The sequence below is a fragment of the Carya illinoinensis genome, chromosome 1 (assembly GCF_018687715.1).
Source record: "Carya illinoinensis cultivar Pawnee chromosome 1, C.illinoinensisPawnee_v1, whole genome shotgun sequence".
NCBI classification, from domain to species: domain Eukaryota; kingdom Viridiplantae; phylum Streptophyta; class Magnoliopsida; order Fagales; family Juglandaceae; genus Carya; species Carya illinoinensis.
The window spans coordinates 56,004,507-56,031,365 of NC_056752.1; the positions used below are offsets into that span (position 1 = coordinate 56,004,507).

Sequence of the window (26,859 nt, forward strand, 5' to 3'; positions counted from 1 at the left end):
TAGACAAGATAAGTGATAACAAAAGAAATCTTGATAAACCACAAAAATTAGATATGGAGCCCGTTGTTACAAGAGAGAGAGAGCTATAGTGAGACTTACTATAATTTTAAACGAATCAAAACATTAATATTTTTTTTTTAACATAGTTGGTACGAAAAGTTTCTATATCAGCAATTTATTGAATGTGTAAAAAATAAGAATTATAAATAAATTCTCTCGTTTAACTTCAACTATAAAACTGAAATTGAAGCAAATAATAATTATAACAAAAAAAAATCTGGTAATAAAAAAAAAAAAAAAGGCTTTACAAAAATGGAGAAAATAGGAGTATTAAGTGAAAATCAAGAAAATCGGAATCAAGAGAAGGCAGCAGCCATACAAATGCAGTACCAATATAGATTTATATACATAACCATTCCAGTTCCAGCGATGCAGCCAGCCCAGCCCAACGGACGCGCGCGCTCTCTCTCTCCCTTCCTCCCTCCTCCAGTCCAGTTTAAATCCCGACTGTACGCACCACAAATCTGACGGTCTAAATTTCATCACTTGCCTCTTATATTGCCTGTTTCCCAATTGCCCTCCCAGAAAGAGTTACCGGTTCTCCCAGTCTCTCTCTCTCTCTCTCTCATACGTACAGGCTGATTGTGGTCGCTCTCTCTATCTCGCTCGCCCTTGTTCTCTATCACATCGCGAGAGGTCCATTCCACTATCTCTTTCTCATCGACCCCTTTTGTTATTTCTTTGATCTGTCTCTTTCTTTTCTCGGATTTTTTTTATTTTACTGTGTTGCTCGAATTCGTTTCTATCCCGCTCTCTCTAAATTCATTTAATCAACTTCCCTACGATTGGATTATTTTCCTCCTCAACAACAATGCACTCAATGTCAATCACTTCCTACGTGCCTTTGTTTAGATCCAACACATTGAATCTTAAACTGTTAAAATCAAAGTTAAATGCAAAAACCAAAGTATCGCATTAAAAACAGTCAGTAACATCCATACTAATGAAAAGGACGAAAGGAAAATGGAATTGTGAATTTCTTGGAGCGACAAAATTCAGTCTCTCAAGAAAGGTGACGAGGGAAGAACCGTAGAAGTTATCTTAAAACAATGAAAATTGTACCTGGTTACGAGGGGAAAATGTGGTATCCTTGGTAGATCTTTGTCTACTTAATTCTTTTTATTGTCTTGTAGTATATTTTTGTGGTTGGTATAATTTTTTGGCTTTAATTTAGAGCACTTCATTCATTTTCTTGTTGCTTCGGAAAAAAATGATGATTGTGAGGAGGTGGGGTTATGACTATGGGGAAATCATCATTGCCTTGATATCTTTATCTGCGAGTTTGATATTTTTCCGTCATTATTTGATAGCTGTTGGGGAAATTCTTCAAAGAATTGCAATAGTTTGTCAGTGTCCTGCTTTGTTTAATACTATGATGTCCAATCTATGACGACAAATTGGCAGAATTATTTCCCACCCCACGTTCTTTTCTTTCCTATCAAATTACCTGAGCGGACTTTTGTTCTTCAATCATCGTGTCAGTGGTGTCTCTTTTACCTATATAAAACATTCTATGTTGTAAAGAAGGGAAATTCCATCATAGGTTTCTTATTGTGCTTTTTTTGTTCCCTGACAGATTGTAGCTTGTCCAGCAGGTAGTAGAAGATGGCAGATGCGGAGGACATTCAGCCACTCGTGTGCGACAATGGGACTGGAATGGTTAAGGTATTAATTGAGTACTCTGTGTTGTGGATTTTGCCATATTTCTTTTTATACATACCTGTTATTGACTGCTTAGTTGAGCTACTTCTCAATTGTTGCGGTGTCTTAGAGAACTGACTGTGATATTATGTCTTAGGCTGGATTTGCTGGAGATGATGCTCCACGAGCTGTGTTCCCTAGCATTGTAGGTCGCCCTCGTCACACTGGTGTGATGGTTGGAATGGGCCAGAAAGATGCCTATGTTGGTGATGAAGCTCAATCCAAGCGTGGCATTTTGACCCTCAAGTACCCAATTGAGCATGGTATTGTGAGCAACTGGGATGACATGGAAAAGATTTGGCATCACACCTTCTACAATGAGCTTCGTGTTGCCCCTGAAGAGCATCCAGTTCTCCTAACTGAGGCTCCTCTTAATCCGAAAGCCAATCGTGAGAAGATGACACAAATAATGTTTGAGACCTTTAACACTCCTGCTATGTATGTAGCTATCCAAGCTGTTCTTTCCTTGTATGCAAGTGGCCGTACAACTGGTATGCAGTCTCATCACCATTTAGTAATGGATCTAACTTATCAAAAAAAGTAATGGATCTAATTGGAATACCTCATTGAGACTAACGTGGAGTCTTTTAAAACAAAACTGCATGTGTTATGCTATCCTTATTGCATCTAAAAAGAAAAATGTTGCAAACGGTTGCCACTGTTCCATTGGTCATTGTAACAGTCGGTATTAGTGAAACCTGAATCTTGACAATGCTGTCTCGCCATGTCTCCACCAGGCTAGGGGCCAGGTAGTGTTACCAAGGCTTCTGGCTCTTTGGTTCTAAAACTATTAGTTTCTCTGTCTCTACCTCTAAAATGGCAATGCAGTCAGAAAGTATTATGCCGCACCTCTCTCTTCTTCTTTCTTGATGGATTTTGCCTTTTATCTTTCAGGTATTGTGCTAGACTCTGGTGATGGTGTCAGCCATACGGTCCCCATATATGAGGGGTATGCCCTACCCCATGCCATCCTTCGTCTGGACCTGGCAGGCCGAGACCTCACAGATAATTTGATGAAAATCCTCACTGAGCGTGGGTATTCTTTCACCACCACAGCAGAGCGCGAAATTGTGAGGGACATGAAGGAAAAGCTTGCTTATATTGCGCTTGATTATGAACAGGAGCTAGAGACTTCCAAGAGCAGCTCTTCAGTTGAGAAGAGCTATGAGTTGCCAGATGGGCAGGTCATCACTATTGGTGCTGAGCGTTTCCGATGCCCTGAGGTTCTATTCCAACCATCAATGATTGGGATGGAAGCAGCGGGTATCCACGAGACCACATATAACTCCATCATGAAGTGTGATGTTGATATCCGGAAGGACCTGTATGGCAACATTGTCCTCTCGGGTGGTTCAACCATGTTCCCTGGCATTGCTGATAGAATGAGCAAGGAAATCTCTGCACTAGCCCCAAGCAGTATGAAAATCAAGGTTGTGGCTCCGCCTGAGAGGAAGTATAGTGTCTGGATTGGAGGATCCATTTTGGCATCGCTCAGCACCTTCCAGCAGGTATGCGTTCACATATGTATTTTAACCTGGTTAGTTGTTGTATATGCATACATACATGTATATATATATTGTTGACTACTGATGGGAGGATGTTGCTCATCCCTTGAGTGTAGATGTGGATCGCAAAGGCAGAGTATGATGAGTCCGGGCCATCAATTGTGCATAGGAAATGCTTCTAAAATGTTTGAGGATAGTACCTTTGAAGAAACAAAGCTACTGCTACATTTCTCAGAAAGAACTTTCACTCTTGCTATGTTATCCTTTGACGTAATTTCTTATGTTGGAGTGATGACTTTTTGAGAAGGCCAGAGGAGTTGGTTTAAAATATTGGTCCATTTATTTCACTAATATATATTTTGAGAAGCTTTTGACACTTGCATTTCATATTATTACCGCTATCTGGGTTGCTCTTGTTGAAGTTTTACGCTTTTTCAAAATTGTCTTTAAAATTTCGATTAATTATGCTTGAAATTTTAATTTTGAACCTGGAATATGTCGGAAAATTCATTTTTTCCCCAAATATTGAAAGACTTTCTTTTTTTCTTGAAGAGGATTTTGGCAACATTTTCGTTATTCTAACGTGTATATGTTCTCGCCAAGAATAAAAAAGACGACTCCTAAAAGAGCTGCTGATTAGAAGTAAGAAGAGAGGGCTCTCTCTTCGTCTGGCTGACATTCATCCGTGTTCTCTCTCATTCATCTGCTGACAGCAGAGGTACTATAGTCTGATCTTCGTTGCAACAAAGTGGATGATCTTCTATGGTATATCCATCTCCAATACCTGGCCGGGACTCTGCATCATTTTCTCGCTTTCTCAGCACCGAGTTGATATATTTTAGAGTACCTTTTGCTCTTCTAGTCCCTTCCTCGATTGAGAAACTTTTGCTTGAGGTCAGATACCCAATTTCGTGACGTTGATGATCATTATAGTTAGAATTACATCTCCCATACGTTTTAAAAGACGAGTCTTCCAAGGTTGCATCTCCTGAAGAGGACCGGTGACCGAAGCTCCCAAACCGTTCAATCCTATGCGTTAGCTTGAAAGCTCTAGCCCTCTCTTCCTTGTGCAATGTTTCGCTTTCAATAAGCTTCAATACCTTTTCAGATAAGTTTTTTACACTCAAGCCCCAGTTGAATCTGCATGTTAAAAGGAGGGAAAAGTGAAAGGAAGAGGCGAAGTATTGGATCATAAATAGTAAAGGAATAGAGAGATTTTATTTATGTATGCCAACCCTCTCTCGTCCACGTATTGAAAACTTGCCATCTCCTTAATAACATCTTTATCGCGTTGAAACTCTTTGGCAACACTGAGAGGTCCATGGGTTAGAAGGTATTCCAATAGAATTAGAGCATTATAAGAAAGTCGCCAATTCTTTCTATCAAATTTCAAGAACCTGAATTCGCAACAAAAGAGAACAACAATATCTTACAACGCCATAGTTCAGGTAAACAATAACACAAGGGTCAATCAACCGTGACAAATAATAAATTAGAGAGACCTCTTGTGAAGAATCTCCGTAATTCTCCAAAAGTCATCAACTTCAAAGGCAGCCATGGATATTACTCTCATGGTACGTGTGTCCGGTGGCCATGCATTTCCAATTGTCGCTTCTTCGGTCATTCTATTAGTTTTCATCCCCCATGGACCCATATCAAAAACGCAAAAACAAGTCTAGAGTCCCGTACAAATAAATATATGAAGAACAGCTTAAAGGTAGAGTAATCTATCGAAAAACGATCAACTTAAAGACCAAAAAGAAACTTACAGTTCAGCAGGTGTAACGTAGGAAAGCGCCAACCGGGCAGTTTTTATCTTCTCTGTAAGGAATAAGGAAGCTTGCCTCTTGAATTCATGAAAAAAATCACTATTCATGTTGCCGTTGTTCCTTGTACAGTGGGAAAATTCATCAAGCTTCCGTTTCTCTTCATTTTCCTTTTCCTTTTTTAGTTTTTTGTTTCTTATAGGCTATTCAACAAGCTTCAGAGTTAAGGGAATTATGAAGATAAAAAAGCTCACGTCAGGTTCTTTTGGAAGCCTTATCAACTACGTAAGAAGTGCAACCACTCCATTAGTCCATTGTATTGTTTACTGCAACAAATGACAATTGTTGGCCATGAATTGTAATCACACGATGGAAAAGATAGTGACCATTGACATGGGAACTCCTACGTGAAGTTTGGTTTGTCCACTTTCCGAATAAAAACCTTTGTAAAAGCACCGAGTTCGAAAACACAAGTTTTGATCGAATTACTGCAATTCTGACCATAAAGGTACCGGCATGGTGCAACCCCATATCTGTGTCTAAAAAGAATAGGTTAAATTAGGTCGACTTTATACGTTCACAACATTTTCTCGAGCTTTTGTACGGTCACATCGGGGATTGGGAAGGCAACCTTGGTAGTTGTGGCACCAACCACCTAGGTGAGAGGTAATATCTAAAGTTAAACGAGTTATGGGAAAACATTCTGGACTTCTGGTTTTGTACATTGCCGACAAACACTGATCAGCGGATAATATTCTCCAGCTCCAGGGTTAAGAATATATCATTCTTCAGAAATGAGCCCCTACAGTCTGTTTGGCCGCAAATAGCGCTGCTAGACTCGAGTCACTCGACCATAACTACCTTCGAAAAATATCCAATCACCAGTCGCAATATCATTGCGGAGCCAAGCCACTTTCCAACAATAAAAGAATAACTTCCGCTCTGCATGCTAAAAGTACTGTTCCCAAACCAAACTTCCAAAGACATTGTATTTACAAAAGAGAACGAATGGTGTTCGTCTGTTAGGACCACAGGCTTGGGCTGCCTACCAACATGTACTCTACATTGCAGTCAATGTCATTAGCGGCGGGGAGTAAATGTACTGCTCAATTCAATCTCTTATTTCTGGAAAACGACATCACAATCCGAATTTTGTCAGGAAAATGTATGAAGGTAGAATAGAAGGGGGAGAAACCACCAAATAATTTCACAAATTGAAACCGTAAGGGAAGATCATGGTTTGCATAAAATATTCCCATGGCAAATGTTCTTGAAAGAAAAGATCTATACCCCACGGCCTAATCAGGTCTGACACTTTTCTTTCTCAGGTATTGTACTGGAAGATCGAGAGCCTCTGGAAAGACCACATTACTTTTTCAAGATGAAACTCTAAGATGAAGGCTCAAGTAGAAGTTGTCCACATATGGGTCCGATACCCCACAGACATGAGTGCAAGCTCCCAAAGCATATTTGGTATGCTCAATGGATTCACCTTGGACCCAGGAATTTCTGACCAGTTCACAGATATCTCAATCATTGGGATACCAAACCACTTGCATAGAAACACTAACTCGACATCAAAACACCACCTGCATCAAATCCATGTTAAAAATCAATTCCTGCAACAAAAATCCGAAAAATAACATGGAAGTTAATACATCCTCTATTCTATAAATGAGTAAGCTATAGTGAGCATGATCTCAATGCAAAATTCCAAGAACAAAATTGCATATGAATGCAACTACCTCTTCAAACGGATGTTTTTGAAAAGCTTCCTTGCAGCAGCCCTAGTAAACATCTTAAAACCACACTGTGATACAGTTCATGTCAGATTAAAGATTAAAGCTTTCGTTGAATAACAGCATAAATGAAGTCTTGGACTTTTATACTGGTATGAAACTGGAGGACAGATAAATGCAAAAAGGAAAAATAAAATAAAGCAGATATACCTGTGTGTCACGAATTCCAGGACCAGCAGTTAAGAGCACCACAAGATGGAAACCCATCATCAAAAAGTTCCGGTACCATTTCCTCTGTGACACATAAGTGAAATGGTTCAAAGATGTGATTTATAAAACAAACTTGGCAAGAGAAGAGTCATAGAACATGTAAAGAAGCAAGCAGTATTAGCAACACTAAACTGTAGCCAGAGCCTTCTCCTCAAGATGAGCACGAGAACCAAATGCGGCAATTGGGATATCAGATATCCTAAAACTTGAATTGCTAGCTGCTAAATCTCCATCGTGACACTCCTTTCTGGCAAAAGCATGGATCTGGTAGGCATAGCCGCATAACATCAGATAATTTGCAGAAGCTTGGTCAACATCTCCATAGACCTTGAACTGAGTTTTTTAAATAGCTTGAATACTTGCAAAAAAGTGACAGCACAAAATTATGGATGATACAAACCTCATTTTCAAGTTTTTCAAGGTCATTAACCTTGGTTGCTCCATCCGCATCCAGCATTAGAAGCAGTTCACCACGTGAATGAAGCATTCCCTGTTTTACAATGCTTTCACAGAGACAGAGCTTCAATCAATTGTCATCACACACAAGGGAGAAGAGATGGAACCCTTAAAACATCAGTACATCTTCATAAGTGACTTCATAAGTGAGTGGTTGGAGTTGGACTCACTTTTCTAATTGCTTCTCCCTTGCCATGATTTCTACCAAGAAGGATAAGCCTCACTTTGTCTATAGTGTATTTCCTTACAAAGTCAAGAGCTACTCTTTTTGTCCCATCAACACTTCCATCATCAATAATCACCACCTGTTGAAGCCCCATCCATTCGAAATTTAAGGAATGATAGATAATATATATCTGACATACTTTTCTAGAAGGATAGCAAAACTCTATTCCTAATAATAACGAACAGCCAGAGAAACTACAAGAAATATTTCTTCCTCTACTCTCATTTTACAAAAAAAAAAAAAAAACAAAAACAAAAAACAAAACGTTGTGTAAATTAAGAAGCAGGACTACTGATCTGGACAAGGATTCTCTTCTAATGAAAACGAGAACACAAGCAAACAGAAGGAAGTACCTAGTAGCTAGGAACAAGACGAGTGTAACTTCAATGCATTAATGATGAAGCCAAACATCTCATTTTTTGTAGAAATATTGTTGTGCTCCAAAAAGAACTTAATCTACCATCTGCTTGTACAGTAGAACCCTCATTACTATTTGTTATACTTGCGTTAAAGAGATAGAAATAAAAACATACCAAGTTGAGTTTCATTGACAATAAAAAAAAAAAATCAACACAACGCCAGATACATCTCAAGGTAGCAATGACAATATGATCATCCCTCATGACCATGCTAACTAATTCAAAAGATCCAGCAAACAAAATGATCAAAACGATACCTCATAAGAAAATGACTCATCCTTTGCCGCTCTTTGTTGAAGATAACTACAAAGTAAAAATATAAAATGACTATAACACAATATGTAACTCTCTTAGCAGTGGCCATTAACAGAAATTAATTAATTACTTCATAGTTTCCTCCAGAGCTCCAGGAAGCCTAAGCTCTTCATTGTATGCAGGGATTATCAAAGATATATACTTCTCTGATGGATCGGAAATATGGGTGCAAGGAACCTGAAACAGTCCATCCAGAAAAGTCAGAATCACCAAAAACCACTACAGATGTCAGTTATAATTATCCAGAAAAAAATTGCTACCAAAATGATCTCATAAAGTGAATCAACTTGCCAAGTTCTTTTTTTTTTTTTTTTTATAAGTTAAAAGAACGTTATAAATAAACTTTCCAAGTAATGCTTCAAAACTACATTATATAAATAAAAAGACCCAGAGGATCTTATAATTCTTAGCAGAACTTATGAAGTCTATACATTTCTCACAATACTATTTTGTTCTTAAAATCATTGATCCCAAGACTTTCATAAGGTCAGGACGGAAACATGATCCTATCATAAGCAGAGTTGGCTAGAAATTTATCGCTATTATTTTTTCTGAGGTGAATCAGTGATGGTATCTCATTTAAAAAGACCTAAGGCCAAATGAGAAACTGTAATCTTCTGTAAATAGGGCGCGTTATCTAGGCCATTTTACTAGCAAAATATAGAAATATAACATACTGAACAATCTCTGCTTGAGTTAACAAGCACGTGTAAACAGTGATAGAGAGTCAGAGACTCTGATAGAACCGAGCGACCTTTCTATTCCAGGTTTGCCCTAGTAACTTTTTGCTCGACTAGATTCAATTGTAGACATAAACCACGCAATTAAATTTGCTACATTTTTGTTTCCATAAATTTTGGAACTTATGCAAGACACGAACGAATTAAAAACCACAAAACAACTGGTAAGGAAATTTAGAGAATTTCACATAGGGCCGAAACATCAAAACATATGCACGCACATAAATATGTAAGCATCTTGCAATGTAGATTTACCTGTTTTGACGAATTGGGGACCTCGAAGACTGCGGGAGATTCTACATGCCTAACAAAAAATGATATAACAAAATGAAAAGAAAATGAATAAAACATGATTTAGAAAAGGTTGAGCAGGAAAGGAATGGATTTCGAAAGTGCGAGAAAACTTCTGAGGTTTTGGTGGAGGATCGGGACGTACGTATTGTTGATTCTTCTCCGATAAGCTTCAAAAAGGGTAGCAGAAAGTAAGCCAAAAACAGCGACCAGAATGGGGGCGACGAAGAGCGCCACCAACGACCATAGAAACCCCATTCGTTTGCAGAGTCGGCCTGCGCATTGGGCAGGTATTGGTACTCCTCCCACGTAATGTTTAGGCCATGGGTAAACACTAGAAATAATATTGAACCTGAATCACAAATAAATTGGCCCGTCTAGCTCAGTCGGTAGAGCGCAAGGCTCTTAACCTTGTGGTCGTGGGTTCGAGCCCCACGGTGGGCGTTTTTGAATTAAATTCTCAATTATTTCAGTTTTGGTTAACATGTCTCTCGATTTGTCGTAATTGAAAAGCTGTTTATAACGTATAATTAATTCCTGTATGATCTGTCTTCATTGTGATGATGCGATGCAAAGCAGAGATTGCTTTGTGTAAAATTAACGTGTTACTTTAATTTGAAACAGTAGGTTTTAGGTGTTATTATTATTATCATTCTACGTGCAGTACGTTTCGTCGTAGTAGTTATCAGGTTGTTTTGGACTAAACAAATTAAAAAAAAAAAAATTATTCTCAAATCTAGTACATATGTATAATATATTTAGTAAAATAAATAAATTTTAAAATCTTATCATCTAAAGGACAGGATGTTCTACACAGCCTTAATATAAATATAATAACTCAAAAAATTACGTAAGGAGTTATATATATTGCATGACATTATAAATTTATAATAAGATGAGAGCTAGGGTCTTGCCAAAGATTAAAAAAGAAATAAAGAACATTACATGTTAATTGACCTGATCATAATTAATTAGGACCGACAAATCTAAAGAAAGAATTATCCAGATGACCACAATAACTCACTTCTCGATCTCTCCGATTTTGATATTCTGTCATTTCTTATTATTTTCCTTTGAACTCTATATATACAAGTTCCACCTACGTACATATCTACTACAACAGTTTAGATTATACAAGAAAAGGCTTGATTAATTTTGTAAGATCCAACATTTTTTTATTTTAACTCTCCATCAAAAGTTCAAGGAATTGATCTATATATACTGTGTTCACTATCATCACCACCACCACCCATTAATGTACTTGATCTTGTCTGGAAAAACATTCAAAGCCTATAATATAAACACTCACCCTTTACCATATTCCATATATATGATTTCTAATGATCTATACATGATGAGTTGAGGAAGTGCGCGCGCAAATCGTTGTAAAAATCAAAGATCAGTAAATATATGATCGATGGCTTTAACTCTAAAACCCTGCATTCTATTGAATTAAAATCCACAATCAATGGAAACTTCTTATTATATATATAACCTTTTTGTGCCGTGCATGCATGAATGTATATTAATTCCGAGTTGTATAGTATGTTATTCCTGTAAATGCAACTGTACATGACTTCCTTTAAAGCTGATTTATTCAAGCTACCGCAGAATGGCAGAGATGAGCAAGATTCCTGTGAGAAAAAAAGAAAAAAAAAAAAAGTGGGTGGAATGGGGCCATCTCGTGGCATGATTAAGACCACGACAGAGGTGGGAACAATAAAAAGAACAGTTTTACTTTTCCCTCACTTTTGTAGACCATAATTCCTGGGGTGGAGAAGCTGGCCCTTCACCTCATTCCATTTTCTGCTTTTTCCATCATTTCAAACAGCCTTTTCCCTCACAATTCTGACGACCATTATAATCATTATCATCGCATCCATCCATGCATCACACATCATGGCATGCATCATCCATTATAGAGCATAGGGTATTTGAGTTCACATATTAACCGGAAAGTATTTTTTTAACTTTTCGAGAAACTTGGCTTTATATAATGAGCAATTAAATTAATAACATCAGGGCATGCACGTGTTCTAAACCAATTACCGGGATGCATGTGGAGCTTCGACGTTTGAGTTCACGGGCTATACATCTCAGCACAAGTTACAAGAGAGCATTACTGCCGGGGGGAAGGAGATTTGGATGGACCTGAAATTGCGAGATACCAGCAGTGCAAAGATTTCTTTCATGTATTCATATGCAATTGGAATGTTCAGTTTTTACTGTCAACTTCGTCATCAGATGGTAAACATATCTCTCACGCTTATAAAACAGTACACTAATCAAGCAATTCAATATTGCCAAGGGGTTTATCATGATGTTATGTTGTTGATACAAATATGATAGATTAACACTTACGTCTATGGCAACTGGACGGATCGAATCTAGTGCACCAAGATCCCGGATATTGAAAAGTTTTTGAGTATATGTTACTCAAGTTGCTTTTGGGTTTTGATATATATAGCTATGTGTTATTGTTTCATAGAGAAAAATGGAAGACTATTGAAAAATAGAATATTTGATTATCAAGCAGAAATTAAGAGAAAATATGCTAATAAATAATCATTGATTTTCTCTAAGGAAAGGGTCAGAAAAATAACTATATATATTTATACGACTGTAATTCAAGAAAAGAATATAATAATAGAGTCCACGCCTGGATCTGTCACTTACCTCCACTTCAGACTCAGAACAGGTCAGTAACATGTGCCACACTGCAAATGAACAGATATATTAACATACAAGAGACTCTAGTTAATTCGCTAGAATAGATCAAAGTAGCATTTATTCATATTAAAATGCAGTTTCTTTGATCTTAAAGAGAAAAATAAGAAGTGCAAGCTATTACAAGATCTCTAATAAATGAACCAATTCCCCGTCATAATCATAGTAAGAAAAATTCCAAAAGAAGTCACCAGATTTTAGGAAAAAAAAAAAAAGGCTAGAATAATATGACGCAGATGATGATGTTGCTGATGATAAAGACGTGGAGAAGAAGAAGAAGATGATGACGGCGGCGATGATGGATTTAGAAAAATTTTGAAAAAAAAAATGCCTAGTGAGCCATGGCCACAGGAGGCGCATAGCTGATGCTTCTTTGGTTGGGCATGGCGAGCATGGCAGTGTGGTCCAGAAAATCCTTAAGCGCAACCACAGACTGTAATATCGTCCTTAGATCATCGGCGCATGAGAACCCGAAGCAGCCCACTTGCCGAACCGCATACACATAAAACGTTATGCAACCTTTTCTGAACTTAAACCTAGCCATCTCGCACCCGGTCAAGCCCCTGATAAGCCTCTTGTTCACTTGTCCGAGCGGTATCTCCGATGGCCAAACACGGTCTGTAGCCGTCTTCATGATCTCCGATTCGAAGACGAATAGAAGTACTTTGGATTTCTTGGTGCCGAGACCTAGTGTGAGGGTGTGCCAGGCATGGTGTGCCAAGATCGTGAAGTTTGTGGGCAAGAAAGCAGTGGTTGAAGGAAAAGGGAGTTTATTGTTGTTGTTGGGTTTGGGGTGGGTTGGTGAAAAAGAAAGGAGCTGTAGAAGTTCAAGAGGCCTAGCCCGCCGGATCGTGAACGATTTCACAATGAACTGGCCGCCGAACCGGAGACCCTTTACGTCGGAGCTCGGCTTGAAAGAGAAATCTGAGTTTGGCTTTGTGGTTTGGTCATTTGGGTGCTGGTGCTTTTGCTTCTTGTTCTTCTTTTCTTTTTGTTCCATGGTCTATCTGTTGGGGGGGTTTTGGTGGTGGGTTTTGTTTGTGTATCGGAACAAACCAATCTAAAGCTTTTGATGGAATACAAATGCAGGGGTTTTTCTTTTTCTGTCTTCTTTTGTGAGAGAGAGAGAGAGAGAGAGAGAGAGAGAGAGAGAGAGATAGAGGGGTACGTAATTGACAACCACTTCACATAATATTGATTTTCTTGTTCTATTCCTTTTTTTATTAAGTTTATCTAGCTTGTCATGTTGTCAAAATGTATATGGTTCTTATGAGCTAGCGACATCCTATTTTAAAAGTGGGCGTAGCTAAGTTGGTGTTCTTGAGTACACTCCCTTTTTCTTCCGAAAAAAAAATTCTTCTCCTTCCATCGGTCAATCGGTTTATGTATCACCCTTGTCTTGCACCTGATCAAAAAAATGCAAAAACACGCAGTCACCATGGATGTGCCGGGTGTTCCATTGATACAAAGTTTTGCCTGATCACAACCATCCATAGAGTTGATCATTGGACATCGCAGAGATTTTGCAATATGTTCACTGTCACTTTTGTTTGGTTACACCCAACTGATCATTTCCAAAGCCAATGGTAGAAACTATTCAAAGCTGATACAGAACAAAGTAAATAAGCATTACATGTGCAGTTAGATGATTTTGAACTCGAAAATGATGATTGCCCTCTCAATATGGCATAATGCACACTAAGTGAGGATTTGGGACCACATTATGGTATCCCATATATAGGAAATTGATGTAATCAAGAAGTATCCTGTTTCCCGCAATCATAATTAAGGCCATTTTTTAAAGTCCTTGCATTGGACGGCATACACCAGTGCAATATTTCAGTCACCTAGATTGAACCCATTTGCGTATAGCAACATATATAGATATGTTCTTACAAAGTCAAGCAACCAAGCATGCCAAGAAGAAAAAAAATATAGGATTTAGACTGTACATATATCATGCTTATATAATTTGATCCGTCTTAATGAATGGCTGGGATTGACCTCATTCATGTACTCGTTACAGGCCGTTTGGTGGAAGGTGTTTAGAATAAGATGTTTAAAAAATAAAAAATAATAAATGTAACCTACAAAGAGAGGAACGTCCAACAAGAAGTTGTTGCCTTTGGTACTTCTTTCTCGTGTAACAGAGGGGAGAGATAAGGCTGGCTTACCTCATTCGATAGACAACCCAAAAGTCTCCTCAGCACAGTTGTTTCCTTCCAAAGGCGCCATTGCCTTTAATCATTCCATGGGCAAGAAGTTTCAGAGGTCCTGAGAAGACCAACCAAAAGCAATCATTCTAGCAAGAGGGGCCACTTGAATGGGCCTATCGAGCAAAAAACTTCTGGCTAGCCGGTTTTGTGTCCTTGAAATATTTATTTTGCTTTTATTTATCATTACTTTTAGAATAAAGCGATAAAGGTCGAGAGAATTTCGTTGCACATGTTGAACAAATAATTAGAGATAAAATAAAAAAGAGATCAACATATAATATATATATAGTCGCAAAGTGAATTCTCAGATTCCAATTATATATATATAGTGTGACTTTTACAGGTGAAAGCGACCGTATATATGCACTTGATGATCAAGAGTTTTCTTTACTTTTCTTTTAAGTTTTACCATTAATAATGCTTTCAAAAACTGTGAGATTGTTCAGACCTAAATCTTATATTTATAAGTTTGTCGGTTATCGCAGGCAATTGATGAGAGGTAATTAATTGGCTAATATTACGGGATCCAGCGCGACGTTTGCTTGGGTTCATTGAGAAGCCTAGCTATCATTATGCAGCATGCATGAGTAGTAAGCGTATGTCTGAATTAATCTAATTAATTGACACCAAAGCTGCCAATAGTCATCATCAATTATATCTAAAACGATCGAGAAAAAAGAAAAAGAAAAAGAAAAAGGTGGTATTCTTGCAGAAATAAACAGCTAATAATGGTGTGAATTTGGTGATGAACAAGAGCACAGTTTGTACCGGTCACAAAATATTGTGGCAGCGCATTAATTATGATTTGTGTATCTGCAATTGCATTATAATAAGAAGGACGAATATAATGAATATTGTATGCGCGGGCCAGGTTCCCCCTAAATTTCGAAAGTATAAAATGATGGGTGGCTCCCAAATTTAATTGTCAGTTGTACGTACGTCTTGCCCCAAATTCGATAAAGCGAAATCACACATTAACATTACAAGTTTGATGTGCCTTAGTTCTATCAGATTCGCCTATAGTTTCTAATTGGAAAATGCTGAACGTATTTATTAAAAATTTATTTTTTTTATGTGTCAGTTATTGATAGGTTAAAAATCATCAAGTTACAAAATGAAAGATGACTTTTTTAGAGATTATTTAGTAGTCTATATTGGAAAGGAAATTGTTAAAAAAATTAATAGGGATGTTATAATTGATGGATTTTGTTTAATATAAAAAGACCAGTTCAATTAGCAATTACATTTCACTTTTTTTTTTATGCATTCAAATATGTACTTAATTAGACAACATCATGTGTTTTTTTGTTACATATATATTAGCAATTAGATTTCTAGCTTAATTCGGCCATGATAACAAGTACATGGCGCAAGAGGAGCATATGAGACTTGTTAGACGTTGAAGATATATAATATTAACTTGGCTTTCAGTACCATTAAATCTGGACGTGGTCTGCATCAATCTATAGCTAGCTAGCTATAAGCCATGACATTTTGATTTAAAAAAAAAAAAAAATGGGGGAAAATAAAGTAGAGCTAGCTAGGTGCATGCAAAACGACAACAATTTAACAAACTTTATGATAAGAGTACTAATTAATGTAGATGGGCGAGGCAATTAAGTTTGATGGGCACGTTAATTTGGTTTGCATGATTTATCATGATCGCTATATATAGTACTTGTCGCGAAATCATGAGTTACTTTATTTCTAACTTCTAAGTTAATCTTCTTCATGAGATGAGCAAGTCATGTAGCCATCACCAATATTTATAAGAATGCATGTTTGAAACTTCCCATTTCAGGAGTACTGGAACATTCGTGCAAGGAATTATTATTCCCGCGGTGAAGTATAATTTATACTAGTATATATGGGATTTTTTTGCTAGGTCGATCTTCTTCTATTAATTAATCAAAAATGCTATATAGACTCATTGATCGACATTTGGGTTTCAATAATTTTTTGTTTTTTTACTTATAAGTAATTAAAAAATGTTTTTTAATGATGTTGTGAATTTTTTTAAAAAAATATTTAAGAATATAAAAAGATGAATGAAAAACATAAACAAAAAAAAACTTTGTTGTTGTTGTCGGGACTGATCTCGTGTTACATCCTCAGTGGATCATCATGTAGCATTGCTCTTAACTAATTATATAATGCATGTACTGTATTGGACTAGTCTCACCCAATTAGTTTTTAATACAAATTAAATTAGCAATATTCAGTCATATTATCTATAATATATGATAACCGGATTTAGTATCACAAGTCTGGGCAACAGAAACTATATATATATATATAGAAGCCTCTCATGTCATGGTTATTATCTTTCGTGGACAGTGCAATGTACGTTACAGCTAAAAATCCAACAATAGAAGAAATAAATAAATAAATAATTGAATGTCATTAGTTTCTCCAAGTATACATATATGGTTAGCTAGAGACGAGCTCCCAGTCAGCCTTACGTGACCCGCATCCCGATCCTTTTCAATTCTTATGCAACGTATTTACATGTGCCATGGCCTGAACAATATCAACAAAAATAATATATATTAAAGTTTTGCTTGTAACTTTTTCAGTCATGCATACTTATAATCTGACATATTTTAAATTATGATTATTAATTTAAGGAGTAATAATATTAGACTTGTGAAATCAATTCAAATGTATATTACATCAATAGGCCGTACGTGTCATGATCGATTGAGATTAAAGAATTAGAAAAATAATGTATTAATGTAATTTGTTTTGAATTCTTGAAAGATGATTGATAATTTACTATACCCGATTTCTTTTAATTAGAAAGGAAAAAAGAAAAGAAAAGATGAACAAGCATATAAGCAGGCTTACTTGGGTCAATGGAGGTGAGGACTGCAGTGTGGGAGAAATCACAGTTGTAAGGATGGCGACCAGACTTCTGATATAAAGCATTCATGACGAAGGATGCGTGGGACCTAACATCGTTGGGTTGGAAGCAGGCTCCCCCAGCTTGTATGGGCCTGCAATCCACACCTGAGCTGCATACGTAGTCTATGTTTGACTGTAACGCTGAATTGCTTGCATCTCTTTTGGGCACGCACCACCTCCTAATGCCTGCGGGTGCTCGTCTATTACGACGAGGAGGCTGCATGCATGTTACAGGACATAATTAAGATCGATCGTAAATGAAACGACATTAATATACAATTTTACAGCACCAAAACAACGAGATCTGTTCAGCTGTGGTAAAAGCTCGGGAACGCTAGAAAAGTCTGAAAGAATTAAAAAGGAAGCCAACTTCATTTCCTCAAGAAATTCAAAAAGTTATTCTTTTTCTTTTCTTTCCTTCCTTTACGAGACAAAACAAGTAGTGAATTATCATACCTGCGGCTGCGGCCGGTTGCGCATAATCCCAATGTCATAAATGGGACTGAAATCTGGCCTGAACAACCCCCAGTTCCTCTCAGCGGTCGGTCCGGGCTTAAGGTTTTCGTCGAACAAGGAGAACAAATAGGTCTCAAACCTTCGGTTGGGCATCAACGGTGTACCCCTGCTTGAGCTGACATGCCTGACTAAGTGCCCGTTAAACAACGCTGCATGCGTCGAGCTACAAGCCTCGTAGCCATCGCAATTGGTGGGCCAACCTGTTTCTCCCACTACCAAGTTCACGTCCCCGAAACCGAGGGCCTTCGTGGCTGAGTGGATGGCGTCCATCATGCCGTCGAACATGTTGGTGTAGGTAATGCCGGTGTTCTTGTCGTGGATACCAGGGTTTCGCTTGAAGAGGGCGTAGTTCGCCATCTTCGGGGAGTAGGCGAAGTAGGGGTAGGGGTTGACCATGAAAGGTGCCCCGGTTTCACGTAGAAACTTGAGCATGGGCGCAAATACGAGCCGGTCGTAGCCTCGCCTGAACCTGCCAGCACTCGGCGGCTCGGAGATTGAAAGTACTCCAAGAGAGTGAGGAGATGTGACCTGGTATCAAATGGAGAAGACAATATTTTGATATTAGAGCTTTGATCGCTCAAAAGTCGCACAAAACATATATATACGTAGTGATCAGTTTCTATAAACTTATGATCAAACAAGCCTTTCAAACCTTAATTGTCTTGATTCCGGCAAGAACAAGGGCCTGGTGGAGAGTCCTCATTGTCGGGACGAGGTGGCTGATGAGGTTCTTGTCTGCGGTGGCCATGATTTCATTGCCAACGGCTATATAATTAATCCTTGTCCTCGGGTGGAACGGGGCGATGTGGGTCGCCACCCACTGGCGGGCGTTGGCAAGGTTGGCGAGGGCGGGGATCTCCCCGTTGCCAACAGTCACGGTGACAGAGATGCCAGTGTTGGCAAAGGCCCTGAGGATGTCGGGGTTAGCGTCGAAGATTTTGATGCGGTCAATGATGGTCTGGGTCTTGAGGAAGTTGGCCACTTGGGCTGGTGGAGGAAGGTTGTTTCCTAGAGTTCCATAATTTATGCCGATGGAGTATGCGGTGGTGGAGAGGTGGAGGAGCAGGAGGAGGGGGAGCATGGGGTGAAAGATGGCCATGCTTTACGGGCGGGGAGCCTTGGAGATAAAACAAGTGCAGCACGGAAAAGATTTGCGTTGTATATTTATATGTAGTGTGGCCAGGAAATTAGAAAGGAGATCGAGAGTGATAACGATTGCGTTAGCGTACAGGGCGCTTGGAATCCTTGGATAGCGATTCCAAGTCGGGCTCCAGCTAACAAGAGTCGTATGCTTAATTAAGGCTTGCGTTTAGCACCAAGTATTCTGGTGTATGAACCTAATAATTACTCTTTTTTTGAGGAAGTTGAAGTTTATGCGCGGATCACGTACACGGTACACGGATAAGACAGGAGTGATCGCTCGGTGTTTTAGCGCATCAAGCAGCCGGTACTTTCTAAATTTACGGATGGCAGCCTGCAGGTGCCACATTTAGAGAGTCTGCCAGGTCCATAGGTGATATGTCAAGAGGCATATATGCATGGGTTATTGAGTTTGGGCTCTGTTAAACTGAGTTTTTTCTCTTTTTTTATTTTTTTATTTTTTTAATTTTTTTTTTTTTAAAAAAAAAACAGAATTAGTTGGTTCGTTTGGACTATGTTTCTTGTTAGTCAAAGGCTATCAAGCCCAGGCTTGCACATGTAACGGTGAATGAGATTTTGGGATGCGTCCAACTTGCATCATTGAAATAGTTGTGTTTTTAACATCCGTTTGATCCTCTACGTCATCACACTAAGGGTAAGTTTGAGATGTCAAATGAGACACAAAATTTTAATCTAATTTTATTTTATCTCATCTCTTTTTATTCTTAAATATGATTTAAATATAAAATTTTCAAACTAATCATTACAACTTTTTCAAACTTTTAAATTAAAAAATAATAATAATTCTAACTTTTTCAAATCTTTAAACAAAAATACTATTATAAACCATATTATTACAATATCTTAACTTTATAATATTTATTATTCAACTTTTTCTTTCTTATTTTTTAAAATTTTAAAAATATTCAATTCAAACTATCTTATTACTATTTACAAACTATATTTTATTACTATTTACAAAATTTTAATTTCATCTCACTCCTCAAACCTGTCCTAAGAGTCAAAATGGTCTCACACTTGGGGTGAAAGTCGGGCGGGATGAGTTGAAAATACTGCTTAAACTCTCAGCTCATTCAGAGTGGCTCTGGACGCGCGCAGTATTTTCAAACAAACAGTTTTCCATTCATTTCCTCTTATCTCTGTAGATCAATCAGGAAATTGAAGCGTATGTGTATTGAGACTCATTATAGGTGATACTTGTATTTCAAGAGTAATGTTTAGTTACATATCTAAGACGTGAAAGTTCTGTAGAAACCCTTTTTTTATTTTTATTTTTTTTTAAAAAAGAACCATCGTTGAAAAGTTAGTTTTTTTTAGAAGTTTTCATGAATTTTTTTTTTCAAAAGCCTTTGCACAAGATTTTTACGCCCTAGACTTATATAAATAATTTCTCATATTCCCCAAATTGAGTTGCAGTGTACGCAGCAACTGGCAGATTTGTAAAGACATTAATATACGACACTTACAGAGCTATCTTTGCAACTAGTATGGGCCGGAATTTGAGTTCTTTTTTGGCATGAGCTCATCCGGAACGCAGAGTTTTAACTGGTATGATCTGCAGATGTCTCAACATATACAGTGTCAACGTTAAGGTTACTGCACCAATATATAAACTTCCCAGAGAACGATAAGTACGAAGGTTCCGAACAGTCACTGCAACAAAATCCCCACGTGGCTGAAATGCAAAAGATGCGTTTACCGAGGACGACAGAGCTAAAAAGCTGTGCAAATTTGTTTTATATCCAGATTTCTAAATTCAAACTCCACGAGCCTTTTTGTTTACGTGCATGGTTTTCAAGCTGAATGTTGGAATTTCAATTTTCGCAACTACATACGCATAAGAACGAAGAAAAACTCGTTGCAAATAACTTCATCAAGAAAAAAAGTTTCGTGAGAATTAATACACCATCTTCGTGCTGATCTACTTCTCTCGGGATTATATCTGGTCATCCCCCTTGGTCGGAGTCCTCTCTCTCTCTCTCTCTCTCTCAAATTCCTCATATATATTCAAGTACTAAAATGTTGCGGAGATACGGCACGTTCTGTATACAATAAACATCTACTGGTATCAGATTCAGATACAGAATCCGATAATAGCGAGCATACGAATTCTCAGTCATTATTGAAGCAAACTAAAGGGGAAAGAGACATTGATTTCAAAAAAAAGGGAAAGAGACATTGGAAAGGAATGCCATAAAAGCAAGAAAAATAAGAAGCAGAAATATGTTGACGGAGAAATTGCAGCCGAAAAGTGATCAAAGCGTTCAAAAAAGATCCAGGTTTAGAGATGCTATTTAAATTTCGAGATCCAGGTTTAGAGATGCTAAAATTCCTCTCCATGCAGATCGAATCATGATATGAAGTACTGAAGCACGATATAATATTGTTTTGTAATTAATGCAGATTCAGTGGTCGAGCATGCAAAAAGGTATCAACAATATATTATATATGAAACAAGTTCCAATAGCCACAAGAACTCGTACCGGGATTTCAGATATTAATCCTTTCATCACATGGCGGGGATTAGCGAAATCCATGCAGAAGATATGGGGGGGCAGCCACTGCAGCGCATTATCTACCCATGTTCTTGTAAACAAGTGGGACGAGTGGAGGATTGGTACAGAAGAGGAAAGCAGCAAGCCATGCATTGTCAAGTATATATTATTAATCCTAAGAAAGCCGAGGAAATCATCAGAGGCGTGGAAGAGGTGCACAGGCGTACTTGCACTTGTCATGTTCAGCTGGCTAGCTAGCTAGCTAGCTATGCTCTGGCTGTATCTGACCCAGCAGGTTACCGTGCATGCTTTTCATGTTGATCATCACGTAATGCTTTGGCCACCGCTGGCCTTATTTTTTTTTTCTTTTTTTTAATGATTATTATAAATTTTTTATATTTTTTAAAAATATTTAAAAATATTAAAAAATAATTTTAAAAAAAAATCTTTTACCTAATAATGACTCCAGAGCCACCAGCTGTGTGCCTGTAACACCCCTATAATATCCCACCACCATCTTAATAATCATTTGCAAACAGTTTTTCATATATAATGTGGAGGTGCAGTACGTAGAGTTGGTAAACATTACAGTACATAAAATTTATATATATATTACTTATTTGGTTTCGTCTTTAATATTTTGAAGATTGCTGATATATGGAGGCTTTTTTCGTTTGTCCAAATCGAACAAATGGATCACTGTAATTTGTCCGACCATATTACAGGCCGAGGGAGGTTGACATAGATGCCGACGGGCGGAAATCATCAATCAATTACGCGGTTCAATCGGAGCCTCAAATTAAGATCAGTATGTTCCTCGGTCTGGTTTTTCTGTAACAAACTTTGCGTTTTCTTTTAAGGACCAATTTATGGCAGCATATATTAGAACCAAACCTTCAATCACAGGAGCTTCAGGAAACCTAGTCTCTTCAAGGCAGAGCCTTTTAGACCCACTCCTATAAAGTAAATTCCAGTCTCATGTACGGCATTCTCAAAAGAATATAAACACCCAATTTCACAACTATATATCAACATATTAAATCAATTTTTTCAAATTACGAATTCTTTTTTAATGAATATTGTCAAATACTGGAGTGACGCAGATCCACATGCGGTAATGTGACCATTTAATGAAAGACTACGTAAAGACGACAGAAAAAGAAATGTGACCAAATCCAAATAAAAAACCGAGTCAACTGTAGAAAGTAATATAATTAAGCACCAGAAGCTACTATATTATTCAATTATGAAAAATGTATCATTTACGCAATTATTTGAACATTGGGAAAGAAATATAAGTACAAAAGATTCTGAGGAGAAAAGATACAGAACAAAAGGGAACAATATATGGTAAACAAAATTCCCTAGGCCCACAAAAAATAAGAGGCAAGGAATACATTGAATTATTATTATTTTTTGTAAATAAAAATAAAAAAAATAAGGCAAATACAAGAGCAGCATGCACCCTGTTCAAGCCACATACCACCCAATTAATCGGCTGTCGGCTGTTGCTGATCTTAATAGAGAGAACCAGCACCGCTTCCAAAACTCCTATAACCTTGGACTTGCACCATAACCGGAGGGGAAAAAAAAAAAAAAAAAGGGGAATATCTCCGCCAGCGTATGGCTTATTGCTGCTATAATTTAATGACTGAAACCCGCCCTTCGTCCAGGTCGCAGGCACTTATTTAGTATTAGGGGAGAAAGAAATGTAAATAGAAAGCCGTCATAAAATTTTCCTCTTGAAAGGAACTCTCATATCCAAGGCCAGACTCTACATCTCAAGCAGTCCTAAAGATGGTGCCTCCGCCGCTGTTCCGCCTTCCGCCTCCGGTTATTATCAATCTTTATGGGCTTCACTTCCATTTCAGATTGAAGCAAAGACTGCAGCCTCTTCAAATGTTCACTGCACTGCTTATGGTCGAGAAAATTAGTCCTGCCATTATTCTGTTCATCCCGTCTCTGGTAGGGCGACTGCCACTTAGCCAGCAGATATGCGAGGGATCTCCATGGAGGAAGCGGCATTGAGTTCTGCTTGAGAGAAGATCTGGCAGCTTCAACCATAATTTGAAGAAACTGTTCCAACCTGGTCAAGGAGCCCACATAAATGACTGGAAGAGAATTCAATATTCTATCATATGATTCAACAGCTCTAGCTATCTCAAAGTGACTTCGGAAATCAATATCAATGATCAAACGCTCAGAGGTTCCACTGCTGTTGTAGTTGACCACATCAACGTATTCATGATCCCCTGCCATATTATTAACACAGAGAAAACATCAAAGATGGTCAATGCTACTTATCATTGACACAAGTACTCACATGATTATATGCCACTGAAAGACAGTCTGTACCAAGGAAACCTTCTAGACCATCCATATTAAGAGGGCACTAACTGTACAAGCATATGACCCCGCTTTAATTTACGAGACATAGCAAATTAAAAATGATTCAATAAAGAAAGAAAAAAAGGAAATGATATTTACAATTAGGATGTACAAATCTCTCGTACTCATAAGAAAATTTTAATTTTTAAATAATAAATCACACTTTTTTTAAAGAGAGTGTACGCACTTCCACGTCCTAAGAATGTATCTAATATTACCAACCAAAAAAAAAAAAAGTATGCATTGCATAGCAAAAGCTGTGATCTACCAATGGATGCAATTTTTTATTTCAGAAAATAGATTCAAACTCCAACTTGCATGCATGTGGGTGGCGTGACAGAAATATGGTTGTACAAACTCCATAAGGTAAAATTTCGATCATATGCAATTAAAACAAAGATTCCTTTCCTTTCCCTCTAGATCTTTTAAATATATTTTCTTTTGATTAAGAGAATCTTATTGTGCAGAGGCAAGATTAGTGGTTTAAAAGTTCAATAAAGCATACCTCCGGGGACCTTGCCACTACCCTGCCATTTAGTTGCACATACAGCAGCATCGTAGCCAGAACGTCTCAGAAGCTTAACCAGGGAAAACCTGATGCAGCTGGCATTGCATGCACCCGACTTGATGAAATGAAGGTCGGTCTCATTAATGGATAATATAAGAGAATTAACCACCGATAGCAAGTCGCTCTCATACTGAGCCACTGAGATTTTACAAAACTGTCGCATGACAGATAATCAGCAAAATACTAGCACTTTCAGACTGGTAACAGTTGCTAATTCTTTTCAAAAGAGAAAAATCGAACAGAAGTAGGTTGAGTTATATATTTAAAACATAATGGAGTGGACCTATTTACGAGAAAATCATAAGTGAAAAACAGTACGTACTACACCTGGTCCTTAATAGAAAAGAACCACAGATATGAGCAGGTATGAACTATCAATATGTCGCAATAAACAAACGACTTATACTTGTAAAATTAAAAGAATGCCCGAGAGTCCGATCGGAACTAACAAAACAACAGCCAGCTTAAGGATCCATACATATTAAAAGCACGTCCCCAAATTACAACTCAACTGTAGTTAGATATAAATCAATCATTTCCTTTCACAATGGGAAAGGAAAAAAAAATGTTTCAAAACAGATGAAAACAGCCGTAAAGGAGCATTTCATCAAAAAGAAATTCCTTGCACTTAGCAAGAACCAAGAAAAACATGAAGGATCAAAATGTTAAAAACTGAATGATGATAGCTAGAAATATAATCGCAATAAATATTGACTGACTCCGACAAACAACATTGTGGGATGCCTTTTTCTTTCTATTTCTTTTTTAAATCTTAATTAAGTAATCATAATAGCAATCGCCTTCCCATCACTGAATTAACAAAATGTCCTAGTTCGGAGGAAGGACCCCTAAGTTCAAAGAAACTATCAATTATCAAAGCCTTGCGTCATAAATGCATGTTTAGCCAATTCTGAAAACTCAATATGAGCAGAATTTCCTATAATTAATTACTCGGGATTTCGACTATCCTTTCACGTATCAATGAAAGTCCCATGTAAAAAAAAAATAACAAAACTTGGGTAACTTTAACATGTTGGGCAAATGAAATTTTATTCAGAAGATTACCGGAATCTTCTCGGCGAGGTGGGAGAGATCGGGTAAAGCGGAATCGCTGTCACTGCTACACCGAGATTCTGCCCCACCACTCCCATTCTCCAAGAAATCGCTAACCATGAGAGCCAAATCGTGCTCGCTATCGTGGCTGAAAGCTCCTCCGATCTGGCCCACACCTCCACCACCGGCCATCATCAACCAATCCACGGTTGCCACGCACACCCGACAGTCCATGCCAGCACCGGCCACGGAGTCGTTTCGATTGAGCCCAGCCGCCCTCCTTTACTACCGCCCGATCACAATTGTAACGACTCCTCCTCCCCCTCGCTATACGTGATGACTGCCATCATCACCAACGCTAGAAGATGCGGTACAACAAATAATTTCACGAAACCCTAGGTTGAAGAAGCTCTATAATTCAGGAAAAAAACATACAGAAATAGAGACCAATAGGAATCGTATACTTTGTATGTAATCAGAACAGAAACGTTTTCGCTTTATATGTATTGTGGCGTTGAATCTATATTCGTTTCCGTTTTCCAATATTGATCGAAAAAGGGAGAATTAGTGCGATAGGAGGGGATAAGAGAAAACACGTCTCTCCGTGGCCGCTGCTGCGTCCTGTGCAGAAACCCAAAGAGGATGGAAAATGGAAGGCGAAAGAAAACAACTGGAATTGGAATTCATATAATGAAAGGGGGAAGCGAACAAAATGTCGGAACTACCCTCTGTTTGTGTCTTCTGGCATGGACCACGTAAAGTGCCTCCGGACTGGACTGTGGCTTATCCGAAAATTTAGACGAAATGGATAAGGAAAATTTATTGCATTATGCATTATTTGTCATTCCTATTTTACGTCATATTCTAAAAATACCTTATATTTATTGTAGATAAAGAGGACGGATATTGAACATGGACGGCAAATAGATGGATATTCGTTTTTTACCTAAAATATGCTTTCTGGATTTTTTGTTTTCCGAAACTGAAATACTCCCTTATCTCTTGTAACTCTCTCTCTCTCTCTCTCTCTCTCTCCCGATTGCTTTGCTTGGGAACATTTTTTTCCGGGTTTAGGAAATTGTTGCCACAAACTTAAAACAAAAGCGCTTTTGCTTCCTTACTCAACCATATAAATATATATTTTGTTATATATAATTATTTTTATATATTTTATTATTATAATTAGTCAAAATAGTTATTTTATATTTAAAAAAATGATGCGATCAATCAAATGAGTGAACTGCATAATAAATAAGTAAAAATAAATGTATATAAAAATTTTATATATTTAATTACTACAATAATAAATATTTATGTCCTAGAACTTAAGTATTTACTTTGAA

At 37.7% G+C, this 26,859-nt stretch overlaps 6 protein-coding genes and 1 non-coding gene across 12 annotated transcripts; 2 read left to right on the forward strand and 5 right to left on the reverse strand.

The window, feature by feature from the left end:
• Positions 1-453: 453 nt before the first annotated feature.
• LOC122290965 (actin-97-like) lies at positions 454-3,648 on the forward strand. Of its 3 annotated transcripts, none has more exons than XM_043098632.1 (5): positions 454-696; positions 1,653-1,725; positions 1,859-2,252; positions 2,656-3,269; positions 3,383-3,648. In XM_043098632.1, exons 2-5 carry the CDS (start codon positions 1,666-1,668, stop codon positions 3,446-3,448), a joined length of 1,134 nt encoding a protein of 377 aa, XP_042954566.1. In that variant the 5' UTR covers positions 454-696; positions 1,653-1,665; the 3' UTR covers positions 3,449-3,648. The 3 variants fall into 3 exon arrangements, with proteins under 3 accessions (XP_042954566.1, XP_042954560.1, XP_042954562.1); XM_043098626.1 differs by having other exon boundaries at positions 455-696; positions 1,637-1,725; XM_043098628.1 differs by having other exon boundaries at positions 456-696; positions 1,656-1,725.
• Positions 3,649-3,761: 113 nt separating this feature from the next.
• On the reverse strand, positions 3,762-5,778 carry LOC122290993 (epsin-2-like). Its single transcript, XM_043098650.1, has 4 exons — positions 5,036-5,778; positions 4,769-4,891; positions 4,502-4,663; positions 3,762-4,406 (listed from the first exon to the last, which is right to left on the reverse strand). The coding sequence occupies exons 1-4, from the start codon at positions 5,140-5,142 to the stop codon at positions 3,962-3,964; spliced, it is 837 nt and encodes a 278-aa protein (XP_042954584.1). The 5' UTR covers positions 5,143-5,778; the 3' UTR covers positions 3,762-3,961.
• A 348-nt stretch (positions 5,779-6,126) lies between these two features.
• On the reverse strand, positions 6,127-9,788 carry LOC122290979 (dolichyl-phosphate beta-glucosyltransferase-like). Of its 4 annotated transcripts, XR_006236571.1 has the most exons (11): positions 9,634-9,771; positions 9,453-9,501; positions 8,528-8,634; positions 8,400-8,445; positions 7,668-7,802; positions 7,442-7,531; positions 7,174-7,374; positions 6,982-7,065; positions 6,778-6,842; positions 6,323-6,621; positions 6,127-6,157 (listed from the first exon to the last, which is right to left on the reverse strand). XR_006236571.1 is itself a non-coding variant. In XM_043098647.1 (10 exons), exons 1-10 carry the CDS (start codon positions 9,744-9,746, stop codon positions 6,435-6,437), a joined length of 1,008 nt encoding a protein of 335 aa, XP_042954581.1. In that variant the 5' UTR covers positions 9,747-9,788; the 3' UTR covers positions 6,133-6,434. The 4 variants fall into 4 exon arrangements, 3 of the variants coding, with proteins under 3 accessions (XP_042954581.1, XP_042954579.1, XP_042954572.1); XM_043098647.1 differs by having other exon boundaries at positions 6,133-6,621; positions 7,174-7,305; positions 9,634-9,788; XM_043098645.1 differs by having other exon boundaries at positions 6,133-6,621; positions 7,174-7,368; positions 9,634-9,788.
• Positions 9,789-9,859: 71 nt separating this feature from the next.
• Positions 9,860-9,932, forward strand: TRNAK-CUU. The gene has a single exon. It is a non-coding gene; the product is annotated as a tRNA-Lys (tRNA).
• A 2,148-nt stretch (positions 9,933-12,080) lies between these two features.
• On the reverse strand, positions 12,081-13,378 carry LOC122290998. Its single transcript, XM_043098656.1, has one exon. The coding sequence runs from the start codon at positions 13,213-13,215 to the stop codon at positions 12,547-12,549; it is 669 nt and encodes a 222-aa protein (XP_042954590.1). The 5' UTR covers positions 13,216-13,378; the 3' UTR covers positions 12,081-12,546.
• A 3,347-nt stretch (positions 13,379-16,725) lies between these two features.
• LOC122291002 (glucan endo-1,3-beta-glucosidase-like) lies at positions 16,726-18,999 on the reverse strand. The gene is made up of 4 exons (XM_043098658.1): positions 18,504-18,999; positions 17,792-18,379; positions 17,279-17,552; positions 16,726-16,951 (listed from the first exon to the last, which is right to left on the reverse strand). Exons 1-4 carry the CDS (start codon positions 18,948-18,950, stop codon positions 16,923-16,925), a joined length of 1,338 nt encoding a protein of 445 aa, XP_042954592.1. The 5' UTR covers positions 18,951-18,999; the 3' UTR covers positions 16,726-16,922.
• Positions 19,000-22,713: 3,714 nt separating this feature from the next.
• On the reverse strand, positions 22,714-26,201 carry LOC122291006. The gene is made up of 3 exons (XM_043098659.1): positions 25,529-26,201; positions 24,401-24,617; positions 22,714-23,759 (listed from the first exon to the last, which is right to left on the reverse strand). Exons 1-3 carry the CDS (start codon positions 25,748-25,750, stop codon positions 23,299-23,301), a joined length of 900 nt encoding a protein of 299 aa, XP_042954593.1. The 5' UTR covers positions 25,751-26,201; the 3' UTR covers positions 22,714-23,298.
• Positions 26,202-26,859: the final 658 nt, after the last annotated feature.